This window comes from Dermacentor andersoni, chromosome 1, assembly GCF_023375885.2.
Source record: "Dermacentor andersoni chromosome 1, qqDerAnde1_hic_scaffold, whole genome shotgun sequence".
Classification (NCBI taxonomy): Eukaryota; Metazoa; Arthropoda; class Arachnida; order Ixodida; family Ixodidae; genus Dermacentor; species Dermacentor andersoni.
In genome coordinates, this window is record NC_092814.1 from 317,286,689 (window position 1) to 317,312,363 (window position 25,675).

Genomic DNA, 25,675 nt, shown 5'->3' on the forward strand with positions numbered 1-25,675 from the left:
CTCATGGCTTCTGCAGCTGCTACCGCCGACGCACGCTGCCGGCGTTGCGCGGCAGGGGCGCGGGGGTTCGGATGTTTCGAATAAACGGCGATGAACTGAAGATGACAGGTCCGATTTCCGCTGAAGAGGTGTCGTTCGACAGCGGGTCACTTACAGCGCACCAGTGATCCAAAAATCACAAGAGGCGAGGCAAGAATTTGGACACAGCACACGAAAAAAGACGGAGCCGATGCATCATGCAACCACAGCGTTCTACTCAAGTTTACCAAAGGAATGTCATGTCATACTTGGGTACTGGCGTGGTCTTCATAGCAGAGACTTTTTGCTAGCGAAACATCTGTTGCCAGCTTTAGGACTTTATAGCGTTTATGGTACTTGACTACATGTAGCTGCAAAAGATAGCTCAACTTAGTTGTGAAGTCTTGACACTGTATTTGGCTTCAGTAGGTATGTATGAATATGGATTTACGAAATTAGATTGAATATAAAAGAATTGTGATGGCACTGAATTGAACATTGATGACACGGAACTGAGCATGAATGAACTAGTTTACAAAGAATTTTTAGATAGCTCAATTGAAAAAAAAAAAAATCAAGTGTAAACCTTTTGGATAGTTTTGTAATTCTGGCTAGTTTTGTAGTTCTGGTCCTGTGATTTGCAATTCAGCAAAGTAAGGATGCCTTTTTACTTGAAAAATTCATCTGAATCATCCACATGTCTGTGTAAATTACTTGTAAATGATGTGAAAAATTATTTAAATGAGAAGAAAGGGGGTTAACTGAGGGGCCCGATTTTTATTAGTCATATCATAAGAAGCCAACAAACACTGACACTAAGGACAACATAGGGGAGATTACTTGTGCTTAATAAATGAAATAAAGAAACGATAAATTAATGGAAATTAAAGTGGATGAAAAAACAACTTGCCGCAGGTGGGAACCGAACTCACAACCTTCGCATTTCGCGTGCAATGCTCTACCAATTGAGCTACTGCGGCGCCGTTTCCCCATCCACTTTCTTGGGTATTTATGTGTCCTAGTAGAATCCTGGGAGTGTTAGCCAGCACCAGCACTCGCAGGCCTTGGCGGCGGACGTGGAACATCCTTTTTGCCGCAGGCGTCACGAGAACGAAGGTTGTGTATGCGAAGGTTGTGGGTTCGGTTCCCACCTGCGGCAAGCTGTTCTTTCATCCACTTTAATTTTCATTAATTTATCGTTTCTTTATTTCGTTTATTAAGCACAAGTAATTTCCCCTATGTTGTCCTTGGTGTCAGTGTTTGTTGGCTTCTTTTGAAAAATTATTTGAAATAACTGGCAGTTTCAGTTCCTCAAACAGTAAAATATCCAGTTCGCTATTCAATATTACTGAATATTCATCACCTCCAGGCCCATACAAGATAGCGAGACAGTGACTGTGGGCACACCTTTCAGTGATGCTTGTGATACTACCAGTCCATCTACCTATCTATACAATGAACTCAAGTGTTGCCATTGTAATGCAGGTTGCTGGGCTAGTCCACGTTAAAATATTGCAAACAGAGACATCTGTCTTCTTTGCTGTCATGTGGTCTGTGTGATTTTAATGTTGGTAAACGTCAGTGGTTTTCAGGACCTGTTTTGTTAATTAGATGTTCTATAAAATGATGATTAGGTCAGGTTGCAGTACAACTTTAAGAGAGATCAAGAGAATAAACTGCATTTCTGGATATACAGTTTTGGCAATAAGGAGTCTTAAACCATACAGGCACCTGCAAATGGCGGGGTTGTGGAGAGCATCCATGTTGTTCTTCGCAGAACCAACAAAGTGCCAATTTTGCCATATAGAGAGGCCATCTTAGTTACTTCTGTTGTTCTCATGACAATTTGTTTTGTGTAATCTGCTTTTTCAATGCCTTTACTTCTTGGTTCTTTTGCAGGTTAGGTTTGTGTACAATATTTCCCTGTGGCAGTACATGAAGCCTGCTATTTACCATGGGCACATTGCATTTCTCAACTTTGCAAAGTGAGTGAAAGTTCAAGGGATTAACTTGTTGCTATTGCCAGGAACAGCCAATCAGTTGTGAGAAATTGTAAAAGAGAAATTATAAGCATTGCTGATTTAAGTTAGCTTTAATAGTGTGTTTTTTTAGAAGAGGGGAGGGGGGCTCTATTTGTCCGCTAGGGTTGAGGATTGGGCGAATTGGTATTGCATTCTAGAACTGGTACAGCGCAACATACAAAGGAAGAAACAAGCCGAGCCGGCCAGATAAAGGAACAAAGCACTGTTCACTGTGTTCAGAGGGCTGTGTCACTGTTCTTTTCATAGGTGTTCTGCATATAAGGAATCTAGTTTCCTGAAATCCAATGTTGAAAGATCTCGTAGGATAGAACTATGATGTGGAGCATGTTTCTGGTGCATGAAGTTCCACTTCAGCAACAATAGATGCACTTATAAATACTCACCCACATGACTTTTTGGATGCCTTATATATAATGGCAACTTTCGTCTATAGCCGGCGGCAAATCCATGTCTTCAGAGGAAGTATACAAAATGCATGCAACTTGAGCTGTATTAATGTCAATAGCCATTGCACAGATCATAAATGGGTCTTCGTGAAATGCCTTCTTTTGGTTGGTCAGTCAGTAAGTTGGTCTTGTTTCACACAATGCCACTAGGAAGGGAAAAAAAATAATAAAACCTATCTATGGATGACTTATGTTTGCATGCTGTGTGTTCTAACCACTGCACCTAAGCAGTTTGATTAAAACGGTGCAGTAGTAGGAGCAAAGTTTGGTATGTCAATGGTAGAGCATCACACGCATAGTATGCAAGATGTTTTCACTTGTGGCATGTTGTCTTTTCATCCACTTTCATTTCCTTTTTCGTTATTATTTGTGCATTTCAATTAATTTCAATTAATATAGAACAATTAATTTCCCCTATGCTTTTCTTGATTTCATTGGCTGTTAGCTTCATGTGTTTGTAACTGATGAAAATTGAACCCCTTTGTCTACTTTATTCTTCTCATTCAATATTATCAACATGTTGTGAAGCTTGATGCTTATGCAATGAGGCAGTTGCAAGCAACTGTGCAGATGCTTCACAGAGGACTAGAGCTTGACATTGCAAGCACTAGAACACTATGTGCTACAAAGAGGAGTCAGATGCAATGATATGCTCTACTGTGTGCATGCCTTGCAGACTAATTTTGTGTTGCAAGCACTGGAAGGCTATGCATGAGAGTGAAAAGGCAGATTTATTTGTGTGTGCAGCCATACTCCTTGTGTTGTGAAGAATAAACCTGAATCACTTGTTAGAGGAAGTATTAGTAAATGGGGAGGCTGCACATTGTACTACAGTCGGGAGATAGTAAATAACACGCATGTCTTGGGAAGTGCTTGTGTAAAGGCATTTATCAGAGGAAATGTGGGTTCTCCTTGGCTACTGCTGTTACGCCTCATTTGCTTTCACAAGCAAAAAGTCCTGCAATTTGCTCAGCATTTCCTTTGGTGATCATAATTCCTCATACCTGCGTAGCTAAAAAAAAAAAAAAAAAATTGACGGATCCCATGTGTATGTGGGAATCGTTATAAGTGAATCTTTCTTTGAAGTTTACCAAAAACGTCTTCACTTCTCCTTCCCTTCTGTGTAGCTGGCTGAAAGCATGCTCTTGTCCCATTCTGTTTACGTTACTTCTTTCTCTACATTTGGCTGCTTTTGGAGCCGGCTTCTTCACTTCTTGCCTCTTTACTTGTATATTTGAGCACCTATCCAATGGCGCATGCTCATTCTGGGGAATTGGCCAAGGATGTTCACATACCCAGTGCTACAGGCCCAGATGCATATACCCAGTGCCCTAAGTTGTCTATTTGGGCACATACCCAGTGACACATTCCCAGTTGCACGTATCCAGTGGCCTAGCTTGCCTGTTCGAGCTCGTAGCCAGTGGCCCGCATGGCATAATCGGCAAAACAGCAGCAGCCAGCACTTGCAAACTGGGGGGAAAGGACAAATAAAGCTTCGCTTTAAAATATTTGTTGGAAGCAAGAGCAGTGGTGTTTAGTGCATGAAGCCACACATGCTCTGGTGGCCCTAAAGACACATTGAATGGGTAGGTAGTGTAATAAGCATAAGCAGCATAGTGTACATGCAGGTGATTACATCATCTCTCTAGTTTGTAGCATACATTCACTTCATAAAGCCTCAACATTGTGAGTGCAAGAAACAAACACCTTCAAAAAAAGCTTTTGAGTGCTCGCAAACCTTTTAATTGTATTTGAGGTGACTGATGTTAGCTCCTGTAGTATTGATCTGCATTTTCTCACAGCACTTCTCTCGGGTGGAAATCTCTTTGAGTACAAGTATTCTCCTGCTGTGTGCTTACACACATTTTGTCAAGTGTGATTGTGTGAATGTCCTCATGTAAAGAATGCCAAAAAATCTGGCTTTGTGCCAATATGGAAGTGGATTAGTGATGAAGTTCTGCTTTCTCGTGCAGGTATGGGGTTACCCAGAGGCCCGTCTACATCAACCTCATCAGGCGGCCTCTGGATCGTCTTGTCTCGTATTTCTATTTTCTCAGGCATGGGGATGACTTCAGGCCTTACTTGGTCCGCCGAAGACAGGGAAACAAGATGGTAAGGGGCATCTAAGAACCCTGTTTTGTTTTTTGCACATCAACTACTTTGTCTAACCTCTTGTACAAATGTACACTATGCAATCAAATCGAGACAAATATACCATCTGCTGAAAACAAAACATTGTTTGTGGGCATTTTGGTTATACAGTAGACTTCCATTAATTTGATTTTTCGGTTAGTTTGATCCTGACTTAAGGTTCCAGCAAGTGCTCATACGTCTCTATAGGCCAGAACTTTCATTATTTTGATGCTGGAATTGTCCGTTGCCAGGTAATTAGAACTTGGCTTGTCAGCATGCAGGCTCCTGATCTCAGTTATGATCTCCATGGCTGCACAATTTGTTTTGGTGGAGCAAAGGGGGCAGTGAACGTGTCAAATCCACATCTTTATCTCCCACCAAAAATGACAATTTTCAGCCGTTCTTTGGCAGATCTTGAAGCGACAAAATTGGCGGCTCACAATGAATGGTTACTGTATTTACCCAATCCTAATGCACACCCTTTTTCCAAGAAAATTGGTCTGAAAATTGCTTGCACATTAAAATTGGATGCGAAACTGAAGCCATGCTTATGGTGTTAGCAACAGTGAGGATGTGCTATCTGGACATAGACAAACTATGCCATGTTTTCGTATTCACCATCTTCTCAGCTATGATTGGCCCAGAGCAGCCCCAGAGGGCTGCTACAACCTCTCTGATTGGCTCAAAATGCTGCTATTACCAACTTTGACAATATGGCAGAATTTGACAATGTCCAGAACAGCACACAGGGCTTGCATTAACACTGTTGGGATCACAAGATGGCAACAGAACAAGTTTCATGTAAGAGGGCACTGACCACACAGTTTTTGTATTAAAATAACAAAGGAAACTCTGGCACTGTGATTGTTCAGCTATTATGCATTTGATTAGACATGCATTTATCTAATCTTCATGCTTGTGGCTTCAGACGCCCAGGCAGACAATTCTTCAAAGCATCTTCATCGCTGTTTGGCAACACATTGCACTCAGTAAGGCCAGCTTAGGAAGGCATAGGTTTATTAGAACAAAGTAGGGTACATTGACTAGTGGTGGCCGATAATCGGCTCACTCACCGCTATATCAATAATATTGTGTTTGATTCTCTCAGTAGTATAAAGCACAATGTTTCCATTTTTGACATTATCTCGTAACATGTTTCACTCGGTTGTCAGTCCCTTTAACCCTTTCAATGTCAGGTTTTTTTTCGAAGATGATACGCCCCCAGTGTCAGGATATTTGTTTCCGATATTCTAAAACGGGCGCATCTTTTGTTTTTTGTTGAGAAAGGAAAGAAACGACAAGGCTAATGGCAGATGCTCTCTTGGTGGGGTCTTCACATTTCTATCTGACAGAATGGATTTTATAGGAACGTGGTGGGACAGAATTGCAGAAACATATCAATACGTCAGTGACACTGAAAGGGTTAAAGGGACCCCTCACCAGGTTTGGGCATTGCAATGAGTAAAGTGTTGTGCGTAGATCATGTGGCAGCAGTCATGTCTGAAAAGTGTTACATCTATGTTTGCCACAAAAACAGGTAAAGATTCTAATGGTAGCCCCACGCACCCTTCTTTTGAAAGGAGCCACTCTCCTTGCCAGCAAAGGTGACATCACAACTCTCACCTCTGCATCACATATGCCACCTACAGTGTGGAAATTGCCAGCAGTAGCACGAAACGTGGGGGTTTCTGTAAAATGCAGAGGGCACAGAACTGCCACAGGAAACGTGCCACTGCTCAACAGGAAAAAAAATAAGAGAGGAAACAAAATGTAGGCATGGAGGTAGTGAAATAAACATCATGTGGGTCCTTGGCTTCGATGCTGGAGATGGCAGGAGAGTAATGTTGCTTGCGGATGCTGGTCAAGGCAATGGGAGAGAGCATCTGCTATAGGGAGGGTGGTTGGCCCCCCACATCATTGCCTTGTCATCTATCCATTACTAAACCCTTTGTAATATTTCTTGTGGTAGAACTCTCCCTTAATAGTGCCTTACTACTTCTAGTGTATAACTAAAATTTCCGAGTGGATCTGGTCAGAGGCTCTTTAGGGTTGGGGCACATAATTGCCAGGAAATAATGACATATACTGTAAAACCTTCTATTTTCATGTGCCCCTAATGTACACAAATTTCACAATTGGGAAATGCCAGCAAATTTAAGGGCATGTTCAAAGATTAATTATGGAGACGATGCTGAAAGCCGAAAAAAGAGTATTTTGCCAGCTAGTTCTGCTGACTGTACCCCTTAAAACATTGCGCATTTGATTTACTTGGCTGCGTAAGCTTGCATTATGTCAGTCCCCTCGAATGCTGTGCAGGAGATCTCTGGCTAATCAAAGTACCATACTTCGATGAGCCAGGCTGCGTGCAGTGGCTTCATCACAAAGGCCTTTAAAGGCGCTCTGTTATCTGCCATACTTCAGTGGCATTGCAATGGTGTCAATATATGAATTTGGCCTTCATTTCACACTTGAACATGCTGTTAAAGTGCACATCTAGGGGCTGCAGAAGTGAGCCATAAAGCACAAGCCGGAAATTTCAAAGCATGGTAGCTGTAAATATGCCAAATGTTTCCGATTCGTCGACTATTGGTGCCACAAAATTATAGAGTTTTACAGTACTGTTTCATCCACTGGAGATTGTTTGCTACCAGTTTGATCAGGTGATCTAACTTCTGCAAGGCTCACCCGTCATGTGAGGCTAGCATGTGTGTCATGGAAACAGATTTGTGCAGGCGTTATGCATTGGCAGCAGACACTCACTTTGTCTATTGGTCAGTCTGTCCGTCCATCGGTCTGTCTTGTCTGTTTGTGTGGGAGTGTGGGTGGGTGTGTGAATGCGTGTTTAATCTGACATCAGTGGATCCTTTTGGTTCCTGTGCACCGGGACAGCCGCAATATCACAAAAGGGAGTTATGTTGTGCACTGAGTTAGATGTTGTTTCTTGTTGCTGCAGACCTTTGATGAATGCGTCGCCAAGAAAGGGGCAGACTGTGCTGAAGAGCGGCTATGGCTTCAAGTGCCATTCTTCTGTGGCCATGCTGCAAGGTGCTGGTATGTGCTTGGCTGATATTCATGCGACTACTTCATTAAATCAATTACACGCAGTTTCAGTACTTTAAGGGAAGCTGTAGTATTACCCGTGATCAGTAATCTGTTAATGTTATTATGGGACGACTTCAAATTATATTGTTATAATATGCTGCTTCACTTCCTTCATTGGCATGCACAGTACCATATGTAACAATTCCACGAGTAAGTATAGTAAGTTGCTTTGTATACATTTAATTGCTGATCCACACTGTGGTTGTTTACTTTAATGTGTGTTTTACTGGCCTGAGCATTTGAGAAAAATTATGTGCATGTGAGGAAGATACAAAAGAGTGGAAAAATAAATTAATTTAGCAAGAATATCCAAAACTGAACTAGAAGAGAGGAGCATATAGTGCGAGACAGCTGTTAAACCTCGACGGTTTATTTAGCAGGTCACGCGCTGAAAGTGATGACGTTGGCCATGATGATGAATATATACAGATGAAGAAGATGAAGGAGTAATATAACGCTCACACAATTTCCCCCGCACGTGGAAGCGGCCAACCTGGCAGCTGGTTATGACGGCAAATGCCGTATGAAAGGCTTTAAACGCGAAACATGCACAATCTCTGTGGCACGGCAGCGGCCATCCAAAAGTGGAACAACTGGAGGGACACGATAGTTAACTGGCAAAGTCTGTTCCCGAACAATGCAGGGCCCGATGAAACGGGACTGAAATTTCTCGCATAAGCCAGGAGAGCGAACGGGGGTCCACAGCAACACTTCGACTCCAGGGTAGAATGAAACGACACGGTGGGATGCATCATAGCGAGTTTTGCGGTCTTGTTGACTGGCGTCAGTGTTGAGGCGGGCACATTGGCGACACTGGGCAATGCGCGAAATGAACTGCTCACACATTGATGTGGACGAGGGCACGGGGACACCGAAGAAAGAAACGTTGAGGATAGTGATCGGTTGACGACCATACACAAGAAAAAAGGCCGAGTACCCCGTAGTGCATTGGACGGCCTTGTTGTATGCGAAAGTGACGAATGGTAGAATGACATCCCAATTGGTGCGGTCAGGGTTGATGTACGTAGATATCATGTCGGACAGCGTGCGATGAAAGTGCTCTGTGAGACCATTAGTTTGAGGGTGGTAGCTGGAAGTCGTTTTATGGGTGGTATTGCACGCCCGGAGAACATCGTCGAGAAGTTTAGAGAGAAAGATCCTGCCGCGGTCACTCAAAAGGACACGTGGGGCTCTGGCCATAATAAGATGGCTTCCAAGAAAAAGGCTGCAACCTCCTCTGCGGATCCCGAAGATAGTGCGGCTGTTTCAGCGTACCGTGTCAAGTGGTCTACAGCTGTGATGATCCATCGTTTACTGCCAGTGGTTAAGGGTAGCGATCCATAGAGGTCGATACCAACGACTGCGAAAGGAGCTTCAGGACACGGGACAGGTTGGAGCAGTCCAGCCGGAGGTGAGGTCAGTCGTTTGCGGTGTTGGCAGAGCAAACAGGAAGCCACGTATTTCGCTACGCTGGTTGCAAGTCCAGGCCAAGAGAAGCGGCTGCGAATTCGCTCGTAGGTTTTATGGAAACCAAAGTGACCGGCAGTGGGATCGTCGTGAAAGGTCTCCAATATCTGGGCCTGAAGTGATTGGGGAACGACAGGAACCCAACGGTGTCCTTCGGGATGAAACACGTACCGGTATAATATCGAATTTTCGATCTTGAAGTTCTTCAACTGCCGACGGAGCCGAGCGTTAGGTGGGCGAGATGATCCGCGAATACGTTCCATAACGGAGTGGCAGTAGGAGTCATGTCGGTGACTAGAGGCAGACGTATGAGAATGGCTGGATGAGAGCCGGTTGAGAGCTGCAAGCGAAGGGAATGCATGCGACGCGCCCTGCGGTTCCCTCACGGAAGGTGGTAAGCAAGCAGCGTTCAGCGTTTGAAGGCGATGGTAGGGGACAACGAGAGAGATCATCGGCATCCTGGTGTTTCTTTCCAGACTTGTAGGTGACGTCGAAGTCGTGTTCTTGTAAACTGAGTATCCAACGGCCGAGACGTCCCATTAAATTCTTTAGCATCGCCAACCAGCACAAGGCGTGGTGATCAGCAACGACCGTAAAGTGGCGGCCGTGCAGATAAGGCCAAAATTTTTTGATGGACCAAACAACGGTGCGACACTCTTGCTCGGTAATCGTATAATTTTTGTCTGCAGCTGTTAGCGTGCGACTTGCGTATGCAACCACACATTCTTCAGAATTTTGCTGACGTTGCAGAAGAACAGCGCCGGTACCGTGTCCACTGGCGTCAGTATGTAGAAGAGTGGGTGTGGTGTTGTCGAAATGACAAAGCACAGGTTCGGACGTGAGGGCACGCTTGAGGGCGTCAAAAGCAGTTTAGCATTCGTCCGATCATACGTATGGAGCTCCAGAAGGAAGGAGTTGATGGAGCGGCGCCGCAATGGTGGCAAAGTTACGTATGAAGCGCCGGAAATACGAAGCTAGGCCAAGGAAGCTACGCAAGTCTTTGGTGCGTTGAGGCCTGGGGAAGCGGAGGACTGCGGTAATCTTGTCGGGGTCGGGTCGAAGGCCCTCCTTGCTGACAAGGTGTCTGAGCACTTTAATGGTTTTTCTGGCGAAGTGGCACTATTTTGCATTCAGCTGAAGGCCAGCAGCTGAGAGGCATGTCAGGACTTCGTCGAGGCGCTGCAAGTGCTGATGGAAGGTCAACGAAAATATGATGATGTCGTCAAGGTAGCATAAGCAAGTCTTCCACTTTAGGCCCCATAGTACAGTGTCAATCATCCACTCAAATGTGGCGGGAGCATTACACAGGCCGAAAGGCATTATGTTAAATTCGTAGTCCATCGGGTGTTGCAAAGACAGTTTTTTTCCTTGTCTGCTTCGTAAATGGGAATCTGCCAGTAACCGGAGTGTAGATCAAGGCGGGAGAAATACTCCACACCTTGTAATGAATGTAACGCATCACCGATTCGGGGCAGTGGATATACATCTTTGCAGGTTATTTTGTTCAAGGCACGGTAGTCTACGCAAAATCGCACTGAGCAGTCTTTCTTACGCACCAAAACGACAGGTGACGACCAGGGGCTTGAGGAAAGGCGGATTATGCTACGTTTCAGCATGTCGGCAACGTGGGTATCGATGATATGGCCGCCAGCGCACGATGGAAGTTCCATCTGTGTGTATGCAATGAGCCGTCGCAGAAGTCTGTCCCAGAAGAGGAGAGTGGTCGTCGAAGGAGTCTGTATGCTTGGATAACAACGCCAGTAACTCCCCCGTCTTCTGTGGCGTTGGATCGATGCTGATGGCACTAGCGAGAACAGAAGCAGGGACCAGATCTATAGCTGTGGGTGGTTGTAAAACAGCAGTAGTCGAGGTAAGCACAGAGACAGGCTGAGTGTCCAAGACGCACATAACAACAGAGCTTTTAGGAAGCAGCACTGGCTCAGTGGTTGTGTTGAGTACAGCCAGAGTGGCCGTGCCGTTGGTGAAGCGAACAAGGCTGGGTGCCAGAGCAATCCCTTTGGATAGGCAACGGGCTGACGGGACAACTAAAACGCCACCATCGGTGATGTCAGAGTTGACTACAAGGAGTTGTTCGCGGCCAGGTGGCACCATACAATGTTCAGCAGTTCGTAAGCGAAGGCACGATTCGTATACGTCGTCGGTATTACCGGCCTTTGTTAAGTTAAGGAGGCGTTGACGTCGCGACATGAAAGCAGACGCCAAAGAGAGAAAGTCCCACCCTAGTATAAGCATGTGAGCACAGGAAGTCAACACTGCGAACTGGATATGGTGGCGTATCCCATCGATCGAAACTCGAACGGTGCATTGTGCCGATGGCCGAATCAAAACATTATTTGCACCACGAAGAAGAGCTCCATCGTAAGGTGTAGTAACTTTGCGTAGACGAGAGCACAAGTCAGCGTGAATAGTAGAAATAGCTGCTCCCGTATCAATCACTGCTAGAACTGGTACACCTTCTACACACACGAATAAAGTATTGGCCGGGCACGCCGGAGGAATTGTAGTCTGTGCGAGCCATGCAGCTTTCCCTCCAAAAACTGCACCATCTAGTTTTCCGATCGCTAGTCAGGAGAGCGGGTGGCCGGTTGCAGGGGTGATGTCGAGCATCGGAGAGGGGAGGGCGAGCGGCGGCGCCCTGGACGGTAGTTGCAAGGTGCGTCAGGAGGTGGAGAAAGTGAGCGTGGGGAAAGCCGGCGCTGGTAGGGGCTCGGAGGAAGCAACGGGTCTCTCTCATAAACATCATAGCCACGGTGTTCATCCTGTTGTCGTCTTTGGCAAAAAACGCTATATGTGCCCGTGAATACCGCAATAATAACAAATGGGGCAGGGTGTAAGCCGGGTAGTGTAAAATGCTGGGGCAGGAGGACAGGATGCTAGAGTCGCCAGATAGTTGGAAGCAGTAGCAGGAGCAGGAGGAGCTGTCTGAACAAATGCTGGTTGCATAGCCGCAACCTGAGCATACGAGGTCAGCGGCAAAGGAGGGGCACAGCTTGCGGCGCAGGTCATGGAGGACAGCTCCTCTTTGATGATGTCGCGCAGGCCAGGAACCAAAGGTTGGGGATGGAGAACGGGAGGACTGAACAGGTCACACGCTTGGAGCTCTTCGCGAATAAGAGTCAGAATCAGCATACGCAGGGCCGTATCCGAGGGAGGAGGCGTGTCACAGACGACAGGTTGTAAACGGATGGCCTGCCGTGCGTTCAGGTGTTGGCAAGTCGCGATCACATCGTTAACGGTATTCGGATTCTTGATCACCAGTGCGTTGAACGCGACGTGGGCAATGCTCTTTAGGATACGACAAACACGATCAGATTCCATGATGGTGGCGTCAACACGGCGACAAAGGGCGAGGACACGCTTGATATAAGGGATGTATGTTTCCCCTGGAAGTTGCATGCGCCCATCAAGCTTTTTCTTGGCGATCTCAGAGCTGACGTTGGGGGCGCCAAAAATCTGCCGAAGCTGGTATTTGAATGCTGCCCAGTCAGGCAAGGTGGTCTCGTGGTTAAGAAACCAAGTCCTGGCAATGTCAGTGAGGTAGAATGTGACGTTGCGAAGCTTGTGCATATCATCCAACCGGTTAGACTCACTCACGCAGTCATAATTGCCCAGCCAGTCGTTAGCGTCGTCACTACGAAGGCCAGCGAACATGGTGGGATCACGCTGCCGCATTTTGATGGTCCATGAAGGAAGCCGTTGGGGCAGAGATGGTGATGCCGGAGGCTCCTGGTGGATCTTCTTGGGGCATGGTGGCAGAAAGGCAGAGCAAGTGGCGACATGAACGAAGCTCCAGGGAAACTTGAAGGCGTAGATGACCAAGGGATCGAGAGCAGCCTCCACCATTTGCGAGACAGCTGTTAAACCTTGGCGGTTTACTTAGCAAGTCGCACGCTGATGACGATGACACTGGCCATGATGATGAATATATACAGATGAAGAAGATGAAGGAGTAATGTAATGCTCACATTAGTATTATAGTCAAGAGGCTGAGCAGTTACTAGTTAGTCATGGTTGTCTCTGCTATTATTTACTTATGTGCTTTTTCAAGGAACAGAGTCAGTGCTTTAATGAGTGGCAGCACACAAAATGTGCGTAAGAATAGAATGTGACATAAGGAGATGGTGTGGAAAATGGCAGCCTTTTGGTTGGTGCATCAGGAATGTCAACAATCAAGACAGGACCATAGTTCCAGTCTCTGGTAGTATTAGTGACAAAGACCTGTGATACTTGTCAATTCTATGGGGGTAGGTTTGTAGCTGTTGCAAATGATAAAGGAAATTTTTATTAATGTTCATCACTGTTACTAAATTCAACATGTGTAAAACCACCCTAGCTGCATAATCATTTTGTTGTTTTCACTCGCTGAAGTGGATGAACCAAGCGTTGTCTCATTATCATCCAGGATTCCGGGGAACCCGTGGGCCTTGGAGCAGGCAAAGCACAATCTTGTGAACCATTATTTCCTTGTCGGGCTGACAGAACAGCTGCAGGAATTTGTGGTCATGCTTGAGGCATCCTTTCCCCGCATATTCAAGGGAGCCACTAACAAGTTTGTAACAGGTAGGTCAGAATAAGGAGCCTGGCACTCATGGCTTTGTTGGTTGAGAACATCATTTAATCACCGAGTCACAATTTAAAGTCTCTGGGCAGTCATGCCAAAATTCGCTCTTGCTGTTTGTTGTATGTCTTTCAACTGTGTCTCAAGTTCGCATAGATAACTTTTTCAGATGCCCCCTCCCCCTCCCCTCCTTCCTTGCTTTACCTTATCATTTAACTTACTCTTCCCCTGGCTTCTTGCTTTTGTGTTACCCTCACTGGTGTCCTGCCACATTTTTTTAATCCTTTTTTTTTGCGAAGGAAGCCACTTTGATGGAAAGCACCTTATCACTTTAAAGGGACACTAAAGGAAAAAACTTCGGCACTCTTGTAACGTTACACTCTTGTAATGCAAGAAGGTGAAAGCCTGCAACACATTTGGTAATACATGAAGTTGTGCAATTGGGTTTCGACTTCTTTGTAAGACATATTGGTAATGCATTAAGTTTTACAATCATGGCTAGACTTCGTGCAAGACATAATGAGCTGCAGTGGGAAGTACACGTGTGGCACTAAGGTGACCTCCTCACTAAGGTGCTGTGGCATGCGCCTCTTCCGCAGTGGCGTACTTGCGTGGCTATCCTCGCGAGGTGCAAGAAGGTGCACGTTCCTACATCGCTCACCGCCGCCAACCGCCCCCACCGCCGTTATAACTGTGACGTCAATGCGCAGAGCGCACATGCCCACTGTGCAACAACACCTGGTGCGACAGCAATTGCTAAGCTTAACATTCGGCAGACACGACTGCTTACGTGCAGGAATGTGAAAGCATTATACTGTTTCTAGATCTTGGAACATCATCAACGCGCTCATTTCATACACTCACGACATTGCACCACCTCTTCCACACCGTCATGTGCGCCGCCCAATGACACACGCACTAGTCAGTGAGATGGCTGCCACGTGATGTGTGCAATCAGGCACGCAGTTTCAGGCAGCAGTTTTTGACGTGTTTTTACTCTTGGTGGCATCCTCCATTTTTTGTCATGGCACAGTTTCGCCAAGGTCACTGCCAACGTAGACACCTAAGGCTTTCGCCTTAATATTGTGTCGAGCTAGATTGAAAGATTAGGCTTCTATAATTCAAAGCAAGAACAGAGCTTTTGTAAGCAATGAAATGATGAAAATGGAATATCAGAGTGGTGCCATCTATATTTTGCATTATGGTACCTTTCATGCGACGTCAACACTGGCTGATTCATAGAGAGCGGTAAAAACTGAGGTGATGTGAGAATTATGTCAATTTGTCCTTTATACAGTCGAACCTCGATATATCGAACAGCGCGGTGATCGCAAAATAGTTCGATATAGCCAGAATTCGATATATAAAATCACGTAGAAAACGCGTCAAAAACTAGCGCAAATCAACCAATGAACCAATCGTGGCGCAATAGATACTCACATGAAGCTTCAAACAAAGTATTTATTTAGTTCGCTGAAAGTACTGAAGCAGCGTAGCCTGCTTCATATTGGCAACCGCGTGCTTGACCACGGCGTCCTCAACATAGTCCAAACGGTCCACAAGAGACAGTCCAGTGCCTTCTATTGCGCCGCAGTAGCGGCGTACAACGGCCAAAGCAGCTACAGCCTCAGTTGCAGTCGGGAGCGGGGCAACATCAGCGCTTGCTGGATCAGCCTCGGCAGCGTCTTCGTTTGGCCGCTCAGCAGTCACTTCTGCCGCGATCTCCACGTCTGTTAACTCCGCCACTGTTCCGGTGCAGTCGTCACCGCCAACGAAGTCCGCAATGCACATGATGTGTGGCTCAGCACCGACAAAGCGCTCCAACTGGCTCCACGGCCGCCTCGATCACGCGCGCACGGCGGGGGCAAACCTCGCCGTGCGCGCGTGATCGAGGCGGCTTGCCCCGCCGTGCGCGCATAGGTGCGCGCGTGATCGAGGCGCCCGTGCTGGCTCCAAGCCGCCGCATGTGTACGCCGCTACGTTCAAATGGCGCCCTCGGCGCAACCGATGTGGGCAGCTGTCGTACGCAGCAGTCTGGAACACCGATCGCGCCGCCGCTATCTTCGAGAGTGTTGCGGGAAAGCTCGCTTCATGTCAACAGAGCGCACTTGGTCTGGGGCGGCGGAGTTCGATATACCCATTTTACATCCGGCCCCGTTCGAAATAAAGAATTAAAAATGCATGCAATTTTCCATGTGATATAGAAATTGTTCGATATACGCAATAATTCGATATATCCGTGTTCGATATATCGAGGTTTGACTGTATATGGCGCAAGTGATTCAAATTGAGGAGCAGCAGGTGACCTTCACTGACAATTTTCTACGTAATCGGTTATATATTGGCCATAATGATAGTCAAGAATAATCTATCAATCTAACTCTGCTTAATATTTTCCTTTAGTGTGTCTTTAATTATATCTTTATAAAAAGAGGTGGTCGAAGCTATCTGCCTCGGAACATAACTACTAACTTCTTACATTTTGTTCAGGTCCATTACAGATTAGTAATCTGAGTACAGTGAAGCTCCGATTATACGACTTTCTCGGGAGCAGACGAAAGCGTCGTATAACTTGGGAATTGTATAATTCTATCAACAAAAATCATGTCTATTATAGACTGTTTTGCATGAAAGTTATGAAGAGCTGCAATTTAAGCTATAGGCTAATACTGTAGAACCTCGTTGATATATTCTTGCTACGTATGTTTTCCAGGTGCCAACGTTCGCAATCGAGAACACCAAAAATGACCCACTAGAGTTACACTTAACTTTTATTGGTTCATATGTTTCCGGAAAACACAATTTTTTGGCACCGACATTCAGTACGTCACTTAACTACGATCGTATGGTAGGTTTTCTGGCCGCTAGATTCTGGGTAAACATGAAAATGTGTTAGGTGCGTGCGATTGATGACAATATATAGGTGCCCGCCTCAGCAGCTTCACTGCAATTCTCGCCCACCGGTCTCATGTGAAAATGTCAGCACGCGCTCAGTTTCTCATTTTAGTACCAGCAAACCTTCTCCGGGGTCGTCACAGGCAGCATTCACAGCTATCACAGCCAGTTCTATTGCTATAAGCATCTTTGCCTATCTGTTTCACAGCATTTGTTGCCATCGGAAGCGTAGCGTACGCTTTTAATAGGCGATAACCAAAACGCACCACCGTTCCCTGCTGCAAACTGTGATAGTATACGTTTTCTGGTCGCTAGATCCCATGTGAACAAGAAAAAGCATGAGGTGTGCGTGATTGAGAACAGTACACAGCCACTCGTCTCACATGAAAACGATAGTGCACACAATTTCTCATTCCTGTACCAGCAAATCTCTGCCGGGGTCATCGTGAGCCAAATTCGCAGCTGTCGCTGCCAAACCTATTGCGGTGAGCATCTTCAGCAATCTGTTTTACAGCGCGTGGTGCGTTGTGCCATTGGTAGCGTACTGCACACATTTAGTAGGCAATAATCCAAATGCACTGCCATTCCCTGCTGCAGGCGGCGGGATGTGGGCATCCCGTTTCACTTTGGCGGCATCTGGTGTCGCCCTTCAGTTCGATTTCGCTTCACTTTCTCTTCGCATTCTTAAGACACTGCGCAGTAGGAAAACAACAAAATGGGTCTTGGGCCACTGGAGCACCACCAGCTCGATGCGCGCTGCAACCATCTGTGCGACGCTTCGCATTACGTAGATGTCAACAATAGTTGAGTTTTGAATTTGCTTAGTTACTTCGGATCGTATGTTTTCCCAGTTAGTACGTTTCTTCTCGCATTTTTTTCAAAAATCTCTGAACGAAGTTCTTCTGTACTCTGCAGGACCTGGAGACCAAAACTGCATTTTTTTTAACATACTGTGTAGCTCGATCCACACCCACCAGCATGCTAAAACATTCTTTTCTCATTTACAGACTTCTAAAATGATGGGTCAGTTTCTTATAGATTTTCTTTGAGCCATGCCACAAGAGTTGTCTTTCAAGCACAGAAACATCTGCAAGAGAGTCACGTACAGCGTCATCGCGTGCACATATTAATATTCAAATCCTGTCAGTGCTATGAAGCACATCCACGATTGTAGGCACAAGCACGGCAGCATCTGTGGCGTCGTCCTGTGAGGTGGCAGCCAGCAGTGTCAGCATGATATGTTGACCCGCATGAAACCGGGAACCCGATGACTGACGCGTGAGAAGTCTTGTGCGATCGCACATAAACAAAGCTCTGAACTGCGTGCTTAAACATGTGTATCCGATATGATCTGCATGCATGCTCGTGGCTAATCGGTTCAATCTTCGCACATGCTTTTGGGCTTTCCATACATACTAAGGCGGTATTCTCGCATTTACAAGAGACACGTGACAGCGTGCGCTGACTGGGCTCACTCATAGCAGACGTCACTTCGTACTTTGTTATTGACAGTGTTTTGAATGCTTCAATATCTGTCAACCTAATCATTATAGCTTTAGAGCTGTTAGATTAGCGCAAGAAGGAAAGAAAAAGCCCTTTCTCACATGATATAAATCTGCCTCACTGAGAGTTGATAGTACCATGGCGTAGCTATGTAGCCATGCGCGCCAACGCAGGCAGCCAGAGTGTGCAATAACCAAGAGGAGCTGTTCACTGGGATCACACCGCATTTCAATGCCTATTTAGCCGTGCCGTACTGCGTGAGTGCAAGAACTACCATTAGAAACTGCCGCCGAGCATATACCTGGCATACAATGAGGTGCGCTCGCCCAAGCCAGCTTGCCAACCTACCACAGATGGCGCCACTGCCTAAGCAGTATGGCAGTGTCCATGAAAAAAACATCTATAGTTGAAACTCGATTTAACGAAGCGACAACCATGCTCGAATTATTTCATTAAATCAGAAAGTTCGTAAAATCGAGGAAGCAATTTTTTGGCCCTTCGATAACTAAAATTGTAATGTAGCGACACGCAAAGGCTACCGCAGCATTGTATTTGCCGCTAGTCCATCCATCTGTCGCATAAACCATGAAATAACGAAAGCAACCACTGCCGCCCCTACCGCGGTGTTGAGTCAGCTGTTCCTTGCATGGGTGCGGCATGCAGCCTCATCAAAATAAAGCTAGGGACGTCACCACGGCACCTAGATGTTTTAACACAATAGCTTTAGAGCACACGCTCGAAGAAGAACCAGTCTGTGTCAAAATTAGAAAGAAATTACCGCTTTTTTTTTTAGTAATTTATTTCAGGAAAAACTTGGTTAAATCAAGTTTAGCCAAGTTTGTTACGTTAATTCTGGTTGATGATAACATTGAACACTGTGGGTACCTGCCGGGGAACGTAAATTTCTTCATTAGATCGGGTTTTGTTAGATCGAGTTTTAACTGTATACGCGAATGGGCATTCCGTGAGTGGAGCAGGTGCTGCTGAGAGAAACCGCCGAGAGAGGAAGCGCAATGAGATGGCAACAAAGGGAAGAAGGCGGGCAGCGGTTGAGTGACATGAAGAGGGTGAAAGGAAACGAAGGATGAGAGGGCGGTGAATGTGGGGAAAGGAAAGAGAAGGATAGCAGGGAGCCCAGAAACTAATTGGAGCTGTCTACATGCGAAGGGTGCATGGTAGTTTTCACCTTCCTGACGGAGGGCATGGTGCCGTGAGTGAGCTGCCGGTGCCGAGAGTGAGCTGCCAGAAGTTGGCGGCGCTTCTCATGCATCTGCTGTTAGGTTCACAGTTTCACGCTGGTCGTCATATTAGGCAGGAGGTGCGTAATCACGCATTGCATAATCGGAAGTTCTTAATGGATTGTTTCCATGTGGAGTTTGCCGGGACTGCACTAATCCACCGTAAAACCGGCACATCCCGAAATTGGGGGACGTATGACCGGGGTTCCACTGTAGTATGAGCTCATGTGCCTTGCTTACTGCTCCAACATTTGTCGGGATAAGGAGGAGTGCCAATGGCGCTCTGCCTCAGCACACTGAGGCCCGCGGTCGGCGCACGCCTGCCCATCAACCGCGGTCTGGTCTAAGCTCAAGGAAATACTAGATGACGACCACCTGTAGACTTGGAAAGCATTTGTTACGGTTGCAATTACTAACACTTCGAACAGGCCAGTTAACTATAGTTGACATCAATGAAGGTTCCCTTGAAGACAATAATATATTAGGTGAAGAAGGGCTTCCGACTTAACAGCTGGAGATACGGGTGGCCGCGGCAATTGCCTGGGTGAAAACGCGGTTGTCTAACCACAGGCGGGAAAGTGAGAACGGTGGCGGAGACTTCCACGCTTGCCGCTTGCTGGTGACCAAAGAGACTCGGACGATGTCAGAGGGATCTCGTGTGACAGAACCGGTGGTGTCTATAGCGTTTGCGATTCCCGTGCGCCGCCCTCGAAAAGAAGGTGTCCTCTCTACCCAACCCGACGTGACGTTCTGTGTGCATGCGACGGTCATGCATGGGACCCGAGGATTCCCACACATTCTACAAAACATTTTGCAAACGTATCTCATTTCACTATGCGTATTGAACTTGCATCTTTTTCCTGCAAAATGGGTCCACAAATAGCTAGGTCTACCTACAGAATAGCTTGACTGACCACACTGATCTCACTTGTTCTCCTGAACAATTTTGATCTACATTGTCTTTTCGCCAACTTAATTTTTGTCTCTTCTCACTATATAACAAAAGTACAGTAGAACCTCGTTCATACGTTTTGGAAAAAATTGCGAGAAGTGACTTACTAACCGGGAAAACGTACGATCCGAATTACAAAAAAACATTTGACAGACTCGACTATTGTTGACATCTACGTAATGCAAAGCGTCGCGCGGATCGTTGCGGAACGAGACGCCGACACGCGTTGAATTGGTGGTGCTTTGGCGGCCCGAGATGCGTTTTGTTGTTTTCCTATTGCGTGGTGTTTTAAGAGGGTGATGGGAAACCGAAACGAAATCGAGCTGGTGGGTGACGCCAGATGCCGCCGAAGTGAAACGTGATGCCCTCATTGTGCCGCCTGCAGCAGGGAACGGAGGCGCGTTTGGATTATCGCCTACTAAAAGCATGCAGTATGCTACCAATGGCACTACGTTGCCACGCGCTGTAAAACAAATAGGTGAAGATGCTTATCGCAATAGGTTTGGCAGCGATAGTTGTGAATGCGGCGTGCCACGACCCGGGCGGAGATTTTCTGGTACCGGAATAAGAAACCGCGCGCCGTCATTTTCACGTGCATGACTCTCACCTTTTCTTGTTCACATAGGATCTAGCAGTCGGAAAACATATACGATTGCAGTCTGCTGCAGGGAACGGCAGCGCATTTCGGTTATCACCTATTAAAAGCATGCGCTACCCTTCCGACGGCAACACATGCTGTGAAACAGATAGGTGAAGATGCTTATCCTAGTAGGATTGGCTGTGATAGCTGTGAATTACGTGTGCGACGACCCTGCAGAAGGTTTGCTGGTTTCTTATTTTATTGCAAAATGAGAAACTGAGTGCGTGCCGGCCTTTTCACGTGAGACAGGTGGGCGAGTATTGCGGTTAAGCTGCCGCATCGGTCACATATATACTGTTCTCAATTGCGTGCACCTCGCGAATTTTTCTTGTTTACATGGGTTCTAGCGGCTGGAAAATGGTATCATACGATCGCAGTTTGGCGATGTACTGAATGTTGGTGCCGAAAAAAATCTTGTTTTCTGGGAACGTATGAACCGGTAAAAATGAGTGTAGCTCTATCCGGTCACTTTTTGTGTTCTCAATTGTGACCGTTGGCGCCGGGAAAACGTACAGGCGTGGCCGCTGCTAGTGGTAGCACGGCAGCGCGTGGCAGTGCTCCGAGGAGTGGCACCACCAGCACCTCGTGAAGTCTTGGCAGACAACTCACCATAGCAGATGGCTCGCCGGGATTTTTGCCAATTAATTTGATTACAGCTGCGTCGCAAGACTTTGAGGCACCGGTGGTGGCACACTCCACGGAGCATGCCACGGGCTCCTATGTTCCCGCTAGCACTAGCCGTGCCTATACGTAACAGGAATGTATCAACGAGGTTCTACTGTAATATTAAGTTTCACGCTTAGAGAAGACAGTTTATCTGGTATTGGATGAAATGTTTAAACAACTTGCAGTAAAGACAAAGAAATTCAAGGGATAGTTTATGTGCTGGCATGGCTTTTTTTAATCTACGAGCTTGTTTTGTTTATTTGCTTGTTTCAACTGAATTTTCATTTATCTATGCAGCATTACTGTGGTAAGGCTCAGTCTTGTATGAATTTTGAATTTCTTGAAGGCAGACAAATCGAAGAGTCATTTTGCCTACCTTCATAAAACATTTTTTGTATGCTCGGTAATGCATGCATGCTTCATGCTAAAAGCACAGTGCAACACACAGTGCAAGAAATGTATTTGTGGTATCGTAGACTGACCTTCGGTGCTACATTTGTGTTTTATGGCGCTGTGGATGACTGCATTTATGTGAGCACTTACTAGCTAATCCTGAGCAGCAATAACAGCAAACCTGAAGTAGAGCCAATATATGCACAGTTAAGTACTAGAAATATTGCATCATCTTGTATGGCTTTAATAGGTAGGGTGCTTTTAACATATAAAGTTGCAAATTTGGAACGGAAAAATGGCTGCCTCCATGGTAGGGCTACCACAGATAATGCGAGATAGGTCTTGTTACATTTAGTTCGCAAGAGTAGTTAAAGGAAGAGAAAGAAAAGATGAGTTAGGGGGAGTAACGCGCCCCTCCATCCATGCGTCACTGTTACTTTTGCTAAGTAGCACGAGCCTTTCATGTGCGCCGCCGTTCCCTGATTTGTCACTCGCACCAGTACCGTTTCCACAATTTATGCTTCTAGGGCTTCTGCTTCCACTAGCTTCGCTTCCGGGATTTCCACTTCCTGAATTTAAGCTTTCACTGCTGTTGCATGCTCGCGTCCCTACGTAGCAGTAGGATGGCTAGCAGCTGTACTTGACAAGGGTTGACATTAGGCCTTGTTGGTATGGCATTGTAACAGGTACAATATGCTTGAAGAAATGGGGATGTCGCGCTGTGTCCTCTGTCTTCGTCCCCATCTTTTCAAGTGCTTCATACCTGTTACAATAGCAGCAGATGATGTCTCTTCCACTCAGAACCAGAAGCTTAGATAATGCAAGTTCTGCTTGACACCAAAAGCTGAGGGAATGAGTGAGAGAGGAGTGGTGGAGGAGGAAGGTAGGTTGGCAATACATAACCCTCGTCGGTAGAAACAAGTCGGAAGGGGGCTTAAGCAAGAGCGAACCTCCAGTAAAAGTGAGCTACACTTTGAGTTGAAGTGGACATTGGCAGGGTCTCCCATTGCTGCCCCCCATGTTGAAATTTCACTAGCCTTGTGCAAATATAAATTTTTTTTTGAAGCGAAGTTGAAGTGAATAGTAATTAGCATCATATAATTTCAAAGTGAACAGTTTCAATATTTCTGCAATTTGCACAAAACCTTGACATAAGAGCCAGATGTTGACAAATATAAGAAAGTTGGTTGTTTACTTGTTAAAAAGGAAACAGGTTCATCTCTGGAGTCAGTTTATTTTCATATTGCCGTTATTCAAAAATTTCCATGCAAAAAATGCAAGTTGAACATTTCTTACAACTCCAGCTGCACAGAAAGCTTGTTTACTGTTACAGGCTCATGCTTACTGTTGTGCTTCATTCTGCTTAAGATTATGTGGTAATTGAGGCGGTAGGAGCATTTCGCGCTCGCCCGTCAGGCATCGTCGCGACCTTTACTGCTCAAAGCCGGAAGTTTATGCTATGTTATGCAAATCCAGCTTGATTCTTTGCGTCTACAGGTGAGCTTAAAGGGGCTCTGAACCACTTTTTGTCGAAGTGGAGAAAGGCATTTGAAGTGAGAATAGGCTATTTCAGAAATACTTCACCGCAAAAAGTACTTCAATGTGTTCAGCAGAAGCTGAGTTACTGGCAATCAAACACGGCTTCCGCTGTGCTCCCGTTCCTTCTTTAATGCTCTGCACTACGAAGGCTTCATGGGGAGTGCCCACAACCCGCCTTCTACATGTGACCATGGTGCCCAGTTAAAATTTCATTTTGGATGTTAACGTAGACGCCATGACTACCACCTTTGGTGCCTACGACGCGCTAAACATAAGCAAAATGCTGCTGTCCTCAGCGAGCCTCAGTGCGCTTAGCCAGTGGACTTGTGGCGGCACCCCGTGGCAGCCGCGGTATCCACGCCATGTAGCTGACTGCAGCTTGATGTCAGCTATCGGCCAATAGTAGCCGTCTTAGGGAATGACAAAATAAAGCGTCCAGAAGAGAGTGAGGACAGGACCTTCTGTTGAAAAGAGAGTGTTTGAGAAAAGGGGGACTTCTTGATCCGCTTGCGAGCTCCACGCATCGCGTACGACAACAAAACTTGACTGAGATGTTCACAGCAGCGTGTGCTACCCGCGGACTATGTTATTTCACCGACCCCAACAGGTGGTTTAGGGCTACTTTAACCCGCTCTGTACTTCAAGTGCACAGACGAAAAATTTGTTTAAATTTAACAGTAAAATGAGGGTGTAGATTACATATGAATTTAGACTTCAGTGTGGCTCCAAGGCACTGTGACTTTTGCCTTGAGGTATGGTTTCATCGCAGCATGGCCTCTGCTGCTGTGAAACTACCTTTAGGGCAAAGTTCACGACCATCAGTGCCGCTGAAGAGGTGAACGGAGCAGCTGGCCAAAGATATTTATTTATTCAAAGAACCTTACAGGCCCTATGGCAGGGCATAAAGTAAGGGGGGCATATTAAACAGTAAAGGTATAAAGTACAAATTTCCAACAGGATCAGTGCTATAAAAAGATTACTGTGTTACACAATATTGAAGGCACTAGGAATACAAAGCAATATCTGAAGGCACACGAACACTTGTTACTGTTAACAGAGCAAAGGAAAACCGTTTGTGAAAATGATATACAACATGGCAAAAATGCACGATAACATACACTAGATTGGTTACTCGTGAACGGAATTAAATGGGAAAAGCATGAGTAACTGAGAGCGGAACGTGTCGGGATTAGATATGGAGGCTATGTTATCGGGGAGGTCATTCCAGAGACAAATGGCACGTGGTAGTGCAGATGAATTAAATGCATTTGTTTTACCGTATATGCGCATGAAACTGAACTGATTATGTAATCTGCGTGAAAAAGAGTGGGGTGTTTGTAGTTGTAACCGGGTTCGTTTATTAGTGTAAATATATTTGTGGAATAAGCAGAGAAGAGCGATGTTGCGGCGGATATCTAAAGGCGGCAACAGTAGGTCTAGTTTAATTTGTGTAATGCTTGAGTTTATGCTGTAGTTACGGGATATGAACCGGGCTGCTCTGTTTTGTACCATTTCAGTCATATTTATTAGATAATTTTGATGAGGAAACCAAATTGGGGAGGCGAATTCTAACTGTGGCAAAATGAATGTTTGGAAAGCGAGTTTTCGAATGTTTGGCGGCGAATTTCGCAAGTTGCGTCGTAGATAGCCAAGAGAACGTGATGCTTTCGCGCATGTAGAAGTGATGTGTGGGGCCCATGAAAGATTATCTGTAAGAACAACACCAAGGTACTTATATGATGAAGTGTGGGTAAGCATAGTGTTATTAAGGTGATACGAATATTTAGAATTTACACATTTTCGGCTGAAGCACATCACCTCGCACTTTGTAAAGTTTAGTGTCATGAGCCATTTGTTACACCAGTTAGCGATAAGGTTAAGATCTGCTTGAAGTTTCAAGTGATCGTCAGTCGTGTGAATAGGACGGTAGATTATGCAGTCATCGGCAAAAAGGCGCATGCAGGAAGTAATCTGTGTGGGTAAGTCGTTAATGTAGATTAAGAAGAGTAAGGGGCCGAGGACGCTGCCTTGTGGCACACCAGAGCTAACAGAAGAAGACGGG

The 25,675-nt window shown here is 45.9% G+C and overlaps 1 protein-coding gene across 2 annotated transcripts in view; it reads left to right on the top strand.

Annotated features, from left to right (window-relative positions):
- LOC126547752 (heparan sulfate 2-O-sulfotransferase 1-like) overlaps window positions 1-25,675 on the top strand; it is a 58,801-nt gene that overhangs the window by 16,189 nt on the left and 16,937 nt on the right. For both annotated transcript variants that reach the window (XM_050195728.3, XM_055063430.2), the window contains exons 3-6: window positions 1,918-2,003; window positions 4,480-4,618; window positions 7,593-7,690; window positions 13,632-13,789. In XM_050195728.3, the coding sequence (XP_050051685.1) occupies window positions 1,918-2,003; window positions 4,480-4,618; window positions 7,593-7,690; window positions 13,632-13,789 (481 nt within the window). The remainder of the gene's footprint in view (window positions 1-1,917; window positions 2,004-4,479; window positions 4,619-7,592; window positions 7,691-13,631; window positions 13,790-25,675) is intronic.